The sequence below is a fragment of the Phocoena sinus genome, chromosome 2 (assembly GCF_008692025.1).
Source record: "Phocoena sinus isolate mPhoSin1 chromosome 2, mPhoSin1.pri, whole genome shotgun sequence".
NCBI classification, from domain to species: Eukaryota; Metazoa; Chordata; class Mammalia; order Artiodactyla; family Phocoenidae; genus Phocoena; species Phocoena sinus.
Genome location: NC_045764.1, coordinates 61,505,818 through 61,517,286, shown reverse-complemented (window position 1 = coordinate 61,517,286; position 11,469 = coordinate 61,505,818). Strand labels below are relative to the sequence as shown.

At 48.6% G+C, this 11,469-nt stretch overlaps 1 protein-coding gene across 2 annotated transcripts; it reads right to left on the bottom strand.

The window, feature by feature from the left end:
* Positions 1–4,102: 4,102 nt before the first annotated feature.
* LOC116749907 (cytochrome P450 1A1) lies at positions 4,103–10,978 on the bottom strand. 2 transcript variants are annotated; one of them, XM_032624736.1, is made up of 7 exons: positions 10,871–10,978; positions 7,180–8,044; positions 6,498–6,624; positions 6,320–6,409; positions 6,103–6,226; positions 5,871–5,957; positions 4,103–5,707 (listed from the first exon to the last, which is right to left on the bottom strand). In XM_032624736.1, exons 2-7 carry the CDS (start codon positions 8,014–8,016, stop codon positions 5,422–5,424), a joined length of 1,551 nt encoding a protein of 516 aa, XP_032480627.1. In that variant the 5' UTR covers positions 8,017–8,044; positions 10,871–10,978; the 3' UTR covers positions 4,103–5,421. The 2 variants fall into 2 exon arrangements, with proteins under 2 accessions (XP_032480627.1, XP_032480628.1); XM_032624737.1 differs by lacking the exon at positions 5,871–5,957 and having other exon boundaries at positions 10,871–10,957.
* Positions 10,979–11,469: the final 491 nt, after the last annotated feature.

The window sequence follows — 11,469 nt, the reverse complement described above, 5'->3', positions numbered from 1 at the left end:
TATCTATTTATTTATTTTGGCTGCTGTTGGGTTTTTGTTGCTGCACGCGGGCTTTCTCTAGTTGCAGCAAGCAGGGGCTACTCTTTGTTGCGGTGCTCAGGCTTCTCAATGTGGTGGCTTCTCTTGTTGTGGAGCACAGGCTCTAGACGCGTGGGCTTCATCAGTTGCAGCATGCAGGCTCAGTAGTTGTGGTGCACGGGCTTTGTTGCTCCGTGGCATGTGGGATCTTCCCAGACCAGGGCTCGAACCTGTGTCCCCTGCATTGGCAGGCGGATTCTTAACCACTGTGTCACCAGGGAAGCCCTCAATGGTTTTTAAACAGAAAAAAACAAGGCTAGTTTATAATTTTGTCTGAGCACAAATAAAAGCAAGGTCACAATGCTACCCACCAAATACCTTATCATACAATTGTCCCCACTTTCTGACAATGTCCAACCTAGAGCTAACCCTCCCCTGTATCACTCAGCCAAAGCCCAAATCATTTAAGTTCTTTCTGACATCCTCTTATTGAGACCCCTACAGTTCCCCATGGTGTGTGTTTTACCTTACTGCGATGAATAAGAAACCTAGCTTGTTTAACTACAGGTGTGTTCTTAGTGGTCTCTGACTGAAGGGCATTGACAACATATATAAATTATATCTCTAAAAAGCAATGAGCGATACAAGTTATTTCTGTTATTCCCTTCATTTTTATAAAACGAGTTTTCTTGAACCACACCCAAGTTAAGAAATAGAACTTTAGGCTCCCTGACTTCAGACTATACTACAAAGCTACAGTAATCAAGACAGTATGGTACTGGCACAAAAACAGAAATATAGATCAATGGAACAAGATAGAAAGCCCAGAGATAAACCCACGCACATATGGTCACCTTATCTTTGATAAAGGAGGCAAGAATATACAGTGGAAAAAAGACAGCCTCTTCAATAAGTGGTGCTGAGAAAACTGGACAGGTACGTGTAAAAGTATGAAATTAGAACACTCCCTAACACCATACACAAAAATAAACTCAAAATGGATTAAAGACCTGAATGTAAGGCCAGACACTATCAAATTCTTAGAGGAAAACATAGGCAGAACACTCTATGAAAAAAAAAAATAAAAGAACACTCTATGACATAAATCACAGCAAGATCCTTTTTGACCCACCTCCTAGAGAAATCGAAATAAAAACAAAAATAAACAAATGGGACCTAATGAAACTTAAAAGCTTTTATACAGCAAAGGAAACCATAAACAAGACCAAAAGACAACCCTCAGAATGGGAGAAAATATTTGCAAGTGAAGCAACTGACAAAGGATTAATCTCCAAAGTTTACAAGCAGCTCATGCAGCTCAATAACAAAAAACAACCAACCCAATCCAAAAATGGGCAGAAGACCTAAGTCGACATTTCTCCAAAGAAGATATACAGATTGCCAACAAACACATGAAAGAATGCTCAACATCACTAATCATTAGAGAAATGCGAATCAAAACTACAATGAGATATCATCTCACACCGGTCAGAATGACCATCATCAAAAAATCTAGAAACAATAAATGCTGGAGAGGGTGTAGAGAAAAGGGAACACTCTTGCACTGTTAGTGGGAATGTAAATTGATACAGCCACTATGGAGAACAGTATGGAAGTTCCCTCTTCCATTCAGCATGTTTCTTCATCCGCTGTATTACTGCAAATTGACAGCTGGATCCAGAGGCTCGGCCAGACTCTGGTTCAGTCCCTTTGGCAATACCGTGGGCAGTGTTGGCTTCTTTTATCATGGGGCACATATCTGGTTTTCTCCCTTTTTATGATGCTGGCGTTTGTTGGATGCAACGCCCAGATCCATTCATTTAGTGGTGGATACAAAATAGTGACATTCCAATTCTATTATTTCTTTTTCATTTATTAATTGGAATACTTTCATTAAGAGATGCTTCTTCTTATGTACTATTTGGTTATCTGTAAGTATAGTTCACATAGGGAAGGTAGAATGAATGCTTGCTTCTTTGCCTTTGTTTTTCATTTTTTAAGGTAGTGAATTGGTTTTTCTGAAGGTGAACAACTAATTTAAATATATGTGTGTGTATATATATATTATATATATATAAACTCATGGATTCAGAGGTATTTGATAGGTTTTAATCAATGGCAATTATTATTATTGACAGTCAAGTTGTCCTATCTTTGGCCTCTTGGAGCCTCTTCAGTTGGGCTCCTGAATGGCTTGATCCACTCCTGGTGGTGTTTGTGGCTTCTTTGCTATCTCTTATGAGCAACTGTTCCAGGCTCATCTTTTATATTTTCTGCCCCAGTTCTGTAACCAGCATTTCTCCAAGAAGCCCTGGATGGTAATCTAGGCATTAGGGATGCTCATTGCTATGAGTTGGTCATTGTTTCTAACATTTAGAAAAATATATACATAATATATATTATATATAATATAATAATATACAATACATATCATATATATATATATATATATATATATACACAACATATTTTTTAACTCAAACTTTTATATGTTACATGTGTACCTCCTTTTTTCCACGCCAAAGATCCTGGTTCTCAAGGATATAGGGGATGATGAATTAGAATATTCTCATTATTAGTTGCTCTTTGTTTTAACCCACATTACTCTATAGTCTCAAAATAAAAATACTAATATTACCATTACCAATATGATTAGTGAGAACAGTTCCATAAATTGTTTTGCATATGCTGTCCCCATTCCTCCCTTTTTTTTAGAATAAAGATTGGCATACTTTTTTTTTCTACTGTTTTAACTATTTTAAACTGCATAATTCAGCGGGTTTTAGTATATTCACAAATTTATATAACCATCACCACGATCTTATTCCAGAATATTTCCACCACCCCTAAAAGAAGGCCTGCGCCTTCCATTCTCTCTGCGCATATCCTCTGTCATCCACTAATCTACTTTCCGTCTCTCCAGATTTGCATGTTCTAGACATTTCATATAAATGGAAGCATACAACATGTAGCGTTTTGTGTCTGGCTTCTTTCACTTAGCATGATGTTTTCAAGGCTCATCTATGTTATAGCATATAATACAAGTTATTTTTTAAGTCAGTACAGGAATGATTGGATGCCAAATTCCTCATCTTCCTATATAAACAGGGTTGCTCCAGCTGACTTCAGCTCTTTCCTTGCAGAGGCCTGAAACTCTTGGTGAGTGGGAGCTATCCACTCCTGCCAGAAAGCACAGTGCATGAATGGCAATTCCTGGCCACTGCACAATGCTTCAGGAGGAAAGGTGGGCTGTGGTCACAGTGCATCTCTCTTCAGTCCCTTAGCCGGAATAGCTCCTGACTATGTGGGTCCAGCCTCTGCCCCAACTTGGCACCACTACTCTGCCATCCCAGGTGAAGAGGGATGATCTCAATGTTGAAATCTGGGCAACAGTCGGCCTATGGGGCCTGATAATCAAACACTTTGTTCTCCATCTGTGACCAGTTCTGGGTTCTAATAGGGGTGCAGGACCTGAACCAGGCATGGCTAGTGAGGAGCAGACCATGACTTCTGAGCTGAGAACCTTTCCTCTCCCCCACACCATGACCAGAGTCCACCTGTTGGACCTGAGCATCTAATGCTGTGAGTCCCAAATGAGTCTGCCTCCCATCCTCCAAGGAGGGCCCCATGCAGATATCCCCAAGACCTAGTAACCTTTCCCAGCACCCACTCCCTGCCAACCCACCCAGCCCCCTCTGGCTCTGGGCTTCACCCTCCTGTATGTATCTGTCTGGTAGAGGCCTGACCACAATGAATTGGGTGATGTTTTCATGAGTTAGTTCCCCCAACTAGCTTGGGAAGCTCTTGAAGGAACCGTGTTTTATTCACTTTATCTCCCCCCGTGCCTGGTCCAGAGAATGTTCTTCATCAATGTGTGATGAGTTAGAGAAGGAGGAAGCCAGTGAAGTGATAGAGTCTTGTGTCCAGCCAGACCGTGAGCTGCCTGAGAGCAGCAGCTTCACCTCTCCACCGCCTCCTCCTCCCCTTCGTCCTCCCACAGTAAAACCCGACATGAGATTGGGCTCAGAGTGGGAACATAGATGAGTGATGGCTTCACTCAAGATTTTAAAACTCTCCACCTATACGACTTTTGGATAATATCTTTATTTAGCTCAGGTAGATGCTTCCCACACATTTCTGGATACTTGGGTTAGAACTTTTTCCATAGCACTCAATAAACTGTTCTTAAGCTCTCATATATGGTAAATGCAAACATACAAGTACAATACAGGCTAAAATAAAAAGGCCCTTGCATACAAACATTTTTAAAAGACGTTTTAACACAGGGCATAGGGAAAGGAGACCCAGTAGAAGGTGATTGAATTACTACCCCTTCCCTCCTGACCTGGTCCTGGTGCCTGGATTTGGGCACCCCCTCTGCTCTCTGCTCCCCTTAAACACAAGTCCCCAGCCCATCCTGGACAGGAACAGGGACCTTGCAAGGCCAGGAGGCAGACCTGTTCCTGCCTGCAGAGAGGAAGGCGATCTCCCAGGCACAGTGTCCCAGACCCTAGTGGTCAGATTGCTCAGCCTTGTATAAGCGGGGAGACCACCACTGTGTCGGTATCCTGGACTGCCTCTCCCTTTCACTCTTTTTTTTTTCCCTAATAAATTTATTTATTTATTTTTGGTTACTTTGGGTCTTTGTTGCTGCGTGCAGGCTTTCTTCAGTTATGGCGAGTGGGGGCTACTCTTCGTTGTGGTGCGCGGACTTCTCATTACGGTGGATTCTCTTGTTGCGGAGCACGGGCTCTAGGCATGGGGGCTTCAGTAGTTGCAGGACGCAGGCTCAGTAGTTGTGGCTCATGGGCTCTAGAGTGCAGGCTCAGTAGCTGTGGTGCACGGGGTTAGTTGCTCTGTGGCATGTGGGATCTTCCTGGACCAGGGATCGAATCCGTGTCCCCTGCATTGGCAGGCGGATTCTTAACCACTGCGCCACCAGGGAAATCCCTCCCCTTCACTCTTGACGGCTCCCAATTGTCAAAGAGATTGGACAGGCCCTGGTGTTGCCTGCTCTAAATGTTTCTCAAGCCAGTCAGCCTGAACAGAGAGCCAGCCAGCTGGTGAGCCCAGGGGCTTCCAGAGAGCTCTTTAGAGGTTTCCAGAGGCCTGAGGACCCCCTATCCCTTCCAGGCCTCCTAGCTTAAGCACAACTTCGGAAGGGCTCCATCAGCTCCTGTGTGACCCCTGCTGTGTCCACTGTCTGTGGTCAGTGCACAGAAGGACAAGTCCAGGGTAGGGGGCAGGTATAATCTCTCAGGTTTGCCCACAGCTCAGACAGCAAAAAGTCAGCCAGACAATATCTGTGCGTTTAGGCCAAAGTTTAGACTCCCTGGGTCAGCCCCCTGGCCTGGCTGCCCAGACAGGCCAGTAGAGAGTCTAGGCTGCAGGGCTCTCCGTCCCCTAAGAGCGCATGTGCACCTGGAAGTGCTCACAGTGGGCATGCTTCATGGTCAGCCCGTAAATGGGGGTCATGTCCACCTTCACACCCGGGGTCACACGGAATTCCACCTGCTGCAGGAGGATGGCCAGGAAGAGAAAGACCTCCCAGCGGGCGATGGTCTCACCGATGCACTTCCGCTTGCCCAAACCGAAAAGAATCACCTTCTCACTGAGTGCTTTGTTAATGGTGCCATCAGCAGTGAGAAACCGTTCTGGCCAGAAGGCAGATGGATTATCCCACAGCTTCCTGTAATTGAAGAGAGGCAGCTGAAGTAGCAGCTTGGGGGCTCAGAACCATCAGGTGGGTTGAGCCCCAGCTCAGAAGAATAGGGTTTAGGCAAGTAGCTCAGGGACAGGAGAGTCTGAAGCTTAGGAGAGAGTGAAGCTTCCCCTGCCCCCTCTCAACTTACTGGTCATGGTTGATCTGCCACTGGTTTACAAAGACACAACGCCCCTTGGGGATGTAAAAGCCATTCAGACTTGTGTCTCTTGTGGTACTGGGGAGGGGGGAAGCTCAGTTAGGCTCAGGGCCACAAGGAGATCCCCCTGCCTCCCATACCGTGTCCCTCCCACCACCCTGATCAGGTACATGAACTGGAGTAAGGCCCAGCATCAGACAGCAGCGGACCCGTGGAGCCTCACCTGTGGGGGATGGTGAAGGGGACGAAAGAGGAATGTCGGAAGGTCTCCAGAATGAACGCCTCCAAATAGGGCAGCTGGGGTCTGTCAGAGAGCCGGGGCTGCCGTGCGCTGCCAATCACTGTGTCTGCAGAACAGAAAGGACCAGACAGATGAAGGGGCCACTCAGACCTTGGCCGGACCTCCTGCCTTGAGCACACTGAAGGAAGCCACCACCTACCCAGCTCCTCCTGAATCTTCTTCTGCACGCTGGGGCTTGTCACCAGGTACGTGAGGCTCCAGGAGATGGCAGTTGTGACTGTGTCAAACCCTGGCCAGGGGAGAATAGAGGGCAAAGTTAGGTGGTTGGCGGGTCAGGACAGCTGGGAAGAGGAAGGGCACAACGGGGTAGCTCATACCAGCTCCAAAGAGGTCCATGACGACATTAACGATCTTCTCATCTGACACCTGGATATTGGCATTCTCATCCAGTCTCTTGTCCTGACAGCGCTCAATCAGGCTGTCTGTGATGTCCCGAATGTGGCCCTGGGTAGGGAAGGCCCACGGGTGAGCAAGATCCCAAACCCAGACTTGCCTCTCATCCAGGCCTGGTCCCTTCCCATCCCTATAGCATCTTCCTTCAGCAGGTGACTGCCCCACGCCCGAGACTACCATTGCAGCTTCTCTTGCCTCTCCAAGGCTGTCTCCTGACTCAGGATACTTGCAGCCCCAACTCGAGGGACACCTGACACAGAGTCCAGTACCATTACCATCTGGACATGTTTTTTACCCTTTTCTCTCCCATGAGGCCGGAAGACCAACTCTTTAACTCTTTCTGGTCCCCACAATAACTGGCCTAGGGTCCTGCATGGACAGGCTATTCAGTAAATATTGCTGTCTGATGGAAAGATAGAAGGGCTGGTCAAGAAAAAGTTCTATCTCCCTGCCAAGGATGGAGTCCCCTCCACTACTGGCTTCAAAATCCCAGGGTGAAGGCCTGCGAGAGCCTGCCAAACCCTATGCTGCTCCAGTTATCTCTGACCTCCTGACCCCTGACCCTACCCACTCCCTACCACTCATCTGCCCCTCCCGAGCCTGTACCTTCTCAAACGTTTTATAGTGTTCCTTGAGAATCTTCTGCATGAAAATGTAGAACCTCTGATTCAAGTCCTTGAAGACATCCAGGGCAGTGTTGGGCAGGTAACGGAGGATAGGGATGAAGTCGGCTGGGTTCCCAGAGGCAGCCACCTCCCCGAACTCATTACTCAGACTGACTATGCTAAGCAGCTCTTGGCTGTCATGGTCATAGCGTCGGCCAAAGCACATGGCACAGATGACATTGGCCACTGACACCACTACATACCTGTAGGGGTCAAAGCGCCCAGACTCTGCCATCAGCTCCTGGAACTTGCTGATGAGGGCCTCAGCCTCCTTGCTCACGTGCTCTTCCAGGTAACAGGAGGATGAGGAAGCCGGGTCTGAGGCAACGGAGAAGGACTTGAGAGCATTCTGGGCCAGGCGTCGCCGGGCAGCCCACACTGGTCCAGAGTCTGGGTTGAAGGTCATACTCTGGCCATCAGCGACTAAGGTGAAGCTGTAGAGGTCAGGCCGGCCCTTGAAATCATCACCCTGCCGCACCAGGGCCTGCCGGATGGTGTCCAGGCCGCTGAGCACCAGCACGGGTGTGCAGCCAATGCGGATCTGCAGCACGTCTCCATAGCGCTGGCTCAGCCGCGACAGGGCCAAGTGTGGGCTCTTCCCCAAGGTCAGCACGTGCCCGATCAGGGGCCAGCTCCAGGGCCCTGGTGGACTCTTCAGGCCTTTAGGGACCCGAGGCTGCCAGGCCCTGACCACCCAGAATACCAGGCAGAAGGTGGCAGAGGCCAGGAGAAGCTCTGTGGCCGAGATGGGGATGGAGAGTCCAAACACAGAGAACATGATCAGTGTAGAGATTCCAAGGTGGCCGCTGAGAGGTGGGATAGGAGGGAAAGATCAAGACATCAGATGGGGAGCTGGGAGGAGCCAGTGTCCTAAAGTGTCAGCACACTGGTCAAAGAAATGGAAAACCTTATCCAGAACTGTTCACTGGACATGAAGGGGAAGAGGAGGTAGGAGAAGCTGTTTGTTGAGCTGCTACTATGTGCCAAGAATTTTAGTTATTCTTCATTCAGTCCTGGCCACAGCCTATGTGGTAGACTGCAGTGAGGCTCAGAGAAGATATGTAACTTGCCCAGGGTCACACAGCCAGGACGTATAGGATCCAAATCCCAATCCAAATTTGCCTAATTCCAGAGCACTTTCTCTTAACTGCTGCACCAATCTAAACATCAGCCTGTGATTTCCATAGAGCACCTATACTATTATGTACTTCATATTTTTCTAAAATCAACTTTAAATCCACACACTTAGCAGCATTCCAAACCATAATATCTGTGTGAAAGTACAGGTGTTTTTTCCCCTGACATATATTAAAATAAACACATAATCGATGTGTATCACCCAATTCCCCTTGAGTACTACCCACCCAACTAGGGAAAACACTGTCAGAGAGCAACGGATCATCCACTCCTTCAGCCTCGTTTCACATTTGGGGAAACTCACCTCCAGAGGAGGCACTGACTTGGCTAAAGCCACCCAGCACTCAGACAGAGCCAGGACTCAGACCTCTTAGGGAAAGTTCCCTGGGAAGTTTCCAGCTCCTGTCATAGGCACTTCCCTTGGAAGAGTGGTCAGATCAATTGATGAAAAGGGATTTTCCCAGAACCCTCAGTTCTCTATTGCTCAAACCCAGGGTCTAGGGAATCCTGCCAGACTCTGGGACAGGGTGGGGCAGGGACAGGGCACTGCCCCCTTACTTACTGTCCAAGCCACTCTGCCCTCATCCCCAGCTCTCAGAGTTCAACTGACCCACGGTTTAAAAGCAGCTGGAGGCCAGCTAGATTGAGGCTCCCGGTCACAGAATTCCAGGCCAGGCTTTTCACTGGGCTCAATTCTCAATGAATGAATAGTCTGGGCCTCCCGCATTTGCCAGTCACAAGAGAGCTGTGAATAAATGGAAGGCTCCCACCAGGCAAAGGTTGCAAGAAAACTCCAGACTGGAATCTGGGAAACTAGGAATGGAGCTGAGTTTAACAGAGGCTGAGACAATACTTTCTCTCTAGGTTCGGTCTAGAAAGGGTGTACAAATTCATGGACTACTCTCTTCGAGGCATGGGGCTCAGACTGGGACATCTTACTGGTGCCCTGGACCGGTGGTCAGGACACCCAGTGTTCCAGGCTCTATGATGTGGCCTTGGATTAGTCGGTTCATTTTACCCTTTTCAGCTCCACTCACATCACCTGAGAGAGGGAGTGCGACATGATCTCTGATTCAGGGTGCCCAGCTGAGAAGAGAAAACCCAGATCTGACCTGGGGAAACTCACAGTCTGACTAGTGAGGTTTCCCCACAGAAGAGCCAGCCAAGATGGGGAGGTTATATGGTTCCTACCTCAACTACTATAGCCATCTGTCTAGGGAGGCTTCCTGGAGGAGCTGAATCCCAAAGCACACTTTAGTCCCAATTCCTTGAGTGAATTGGGGATACTGCTAGGGCTTGGTGTGCCATGGTTTTCCCTTCTGCACAGTGGGTGCCCCAAAGACCTCTAGCCTTCATAAGATGGTAGGAGGCCAATCATTTGATCAATTCTCCTTTGATTTGGATATGTTGAAGTTTTGTTGAGAAGGAGGTTAGAGAGTAGATTAGCAAAGTTCCAAGAGCAAAATTACAGTGTGTTAAAGTGTGTGGGGGAAATTAGTCTTATTTTTTCCCTACGTGGGACACAACACCGTGAAATTCAACCTTCAACTGAAGGCCCAGCAATTCTCCTAAAACACAGTTCTTTGTTTCTTTCCTTAACAAGGTTTAAGCTAGTGTTAATAAATTAAAAAGAGAAATTGCTTTTCTGTCCACTTCAGCTTTGTTTTATGCCCATTTCATATTGTTGTCTGTGTTGTAATTCATACTTTTATACCATTTCTGATGTGTAAAATTGGTTGTCTTGTAAATATCTTATAAAGAGTTCAGTGGTAAATAAACTATTGTGGCTGTTAATTTTGAAAAAAAAAAGATGGTAGGAGGCCAAGAGAGGTGTGACTGCTGAGTTTTCAGGGTCAAGCTTTCTGCAGCGGGCAGTCTCTCACATTGACTGCCCCCAGCAGAGGACAGAGAAGACAGTCAGTCAATGGAACAGGGTAGGCCCCTCGGCAGTGCCCAGGACTCCCACTCAGATCAGCCTCCCATGTCGGGCCAGCACACCTCAGCACTGACAAGCTATGCCTTGGGAGGGTGTCTCCAGCCAGGGGTAGCTTTTAGATAAGTCAGGGTACAGCTAGTAAGAACCCAACCTGCCCCCTCCATCTACCCTGACCACCCAGGAGAAGTCCCCCTCACACAGCTTGAAGGAGGGCTGCACTGGCTCACCTGTGTCCTTATTCCAGCCTCCCAGGTGAGCCTCATGGGGAAGCCCCAAGGCATTCATGGAGTCAGTGGGAGATGGAGCTGGAGCCTGGGTCCTGGAGCCCTGAGAGGGGAGCGTCTGCATCTAGAGTTCTGATACTAGTTGTGGGACCTCGGGCAAGTCCTGCCCTTCCTCAGGCTTCAGTTTCCCCACTTAGTGGGGAAGCTAGACTGCCTCCTCACTAAGGACACTCTTAGCCTCCTTTTTTTGAGGTGCTAGACCAGAAAGACCTTGATGCATCAAAATTTTCCTTTGCGGGGAGGGAAGGGACAACCCAGAAGCCCCCAGCACTCACCTGCGTCTGCGGGGGGGCTGCAGAGCTGAGCTGGGAAGAGTGGTCCCTGGAGCCAGGGACCCCCGAAGAAGATCAGGGAAGGCTCCAAGGAACTGTTACCTTCAGGGTGAGCGTGAAGGCACTGCCACCTTTATAGGCGGCCTTCGCGTGTGGCCACGCCTCCTGGAGCGCTGGGATGGGGCGGGGGTGGGGGTGGGGTGCGGCTGGCGAATGGTCGCTCTAGGATGGAGAGAGGAGTGGGGAGACAGGACGCAAGGGGATAGGTAAGAACCCACTATGGGATGCCTCAACCAAGTGTCGGCACTTAAAGGGGTGTACCTGGGACCCCCAGTTCCGAGGTACCCCATGGATAGGGCAGAGCCCAGCTGAGAAGGTTTTGGGGAAGTAGTCCCATGATAGCCCGAAAGAGGGTATGGGGGTGTTCTATCCCCGGGCACAGGGACCCCCTCTCCCTCATTTTTGCACCCATTGAACTTTGGGGGTGCAATTGCTTCCTCCTCACTACTAGCGGATGGGAGCCAGGCAGGCAGGGAGGGGCGGAGCTGCGGGTGATGACATCCTAACCCGGGTTATTGAGTCCATGCTCGCGTGAGAAGCAC

Bases quoted from the DNA above. Each gene is read 5' to 3' on its own strand.
- LOC116749907 (XM_032624736.1), bottom strand. From the start codon at position 8,016: ATGTTCTCTGTGTTTGGACTCTCCATCCCCATCTCGGCCACAGAGCTT. The intron at 6,410-6,497 runs GTATGAGCTACC...TCCCCTGGCCAG, and splicing joins CATGGACCTCTTTGGAGCTG to GGTTTGACACAGTCACAACT. The intron at 5,708-5,870 runs GTAAGTTGAGAG...CTTCAATTACAG, and splicing joins TGGCAGATCAACCATGACCA to GAAGCTGTGGGATAATCCAT.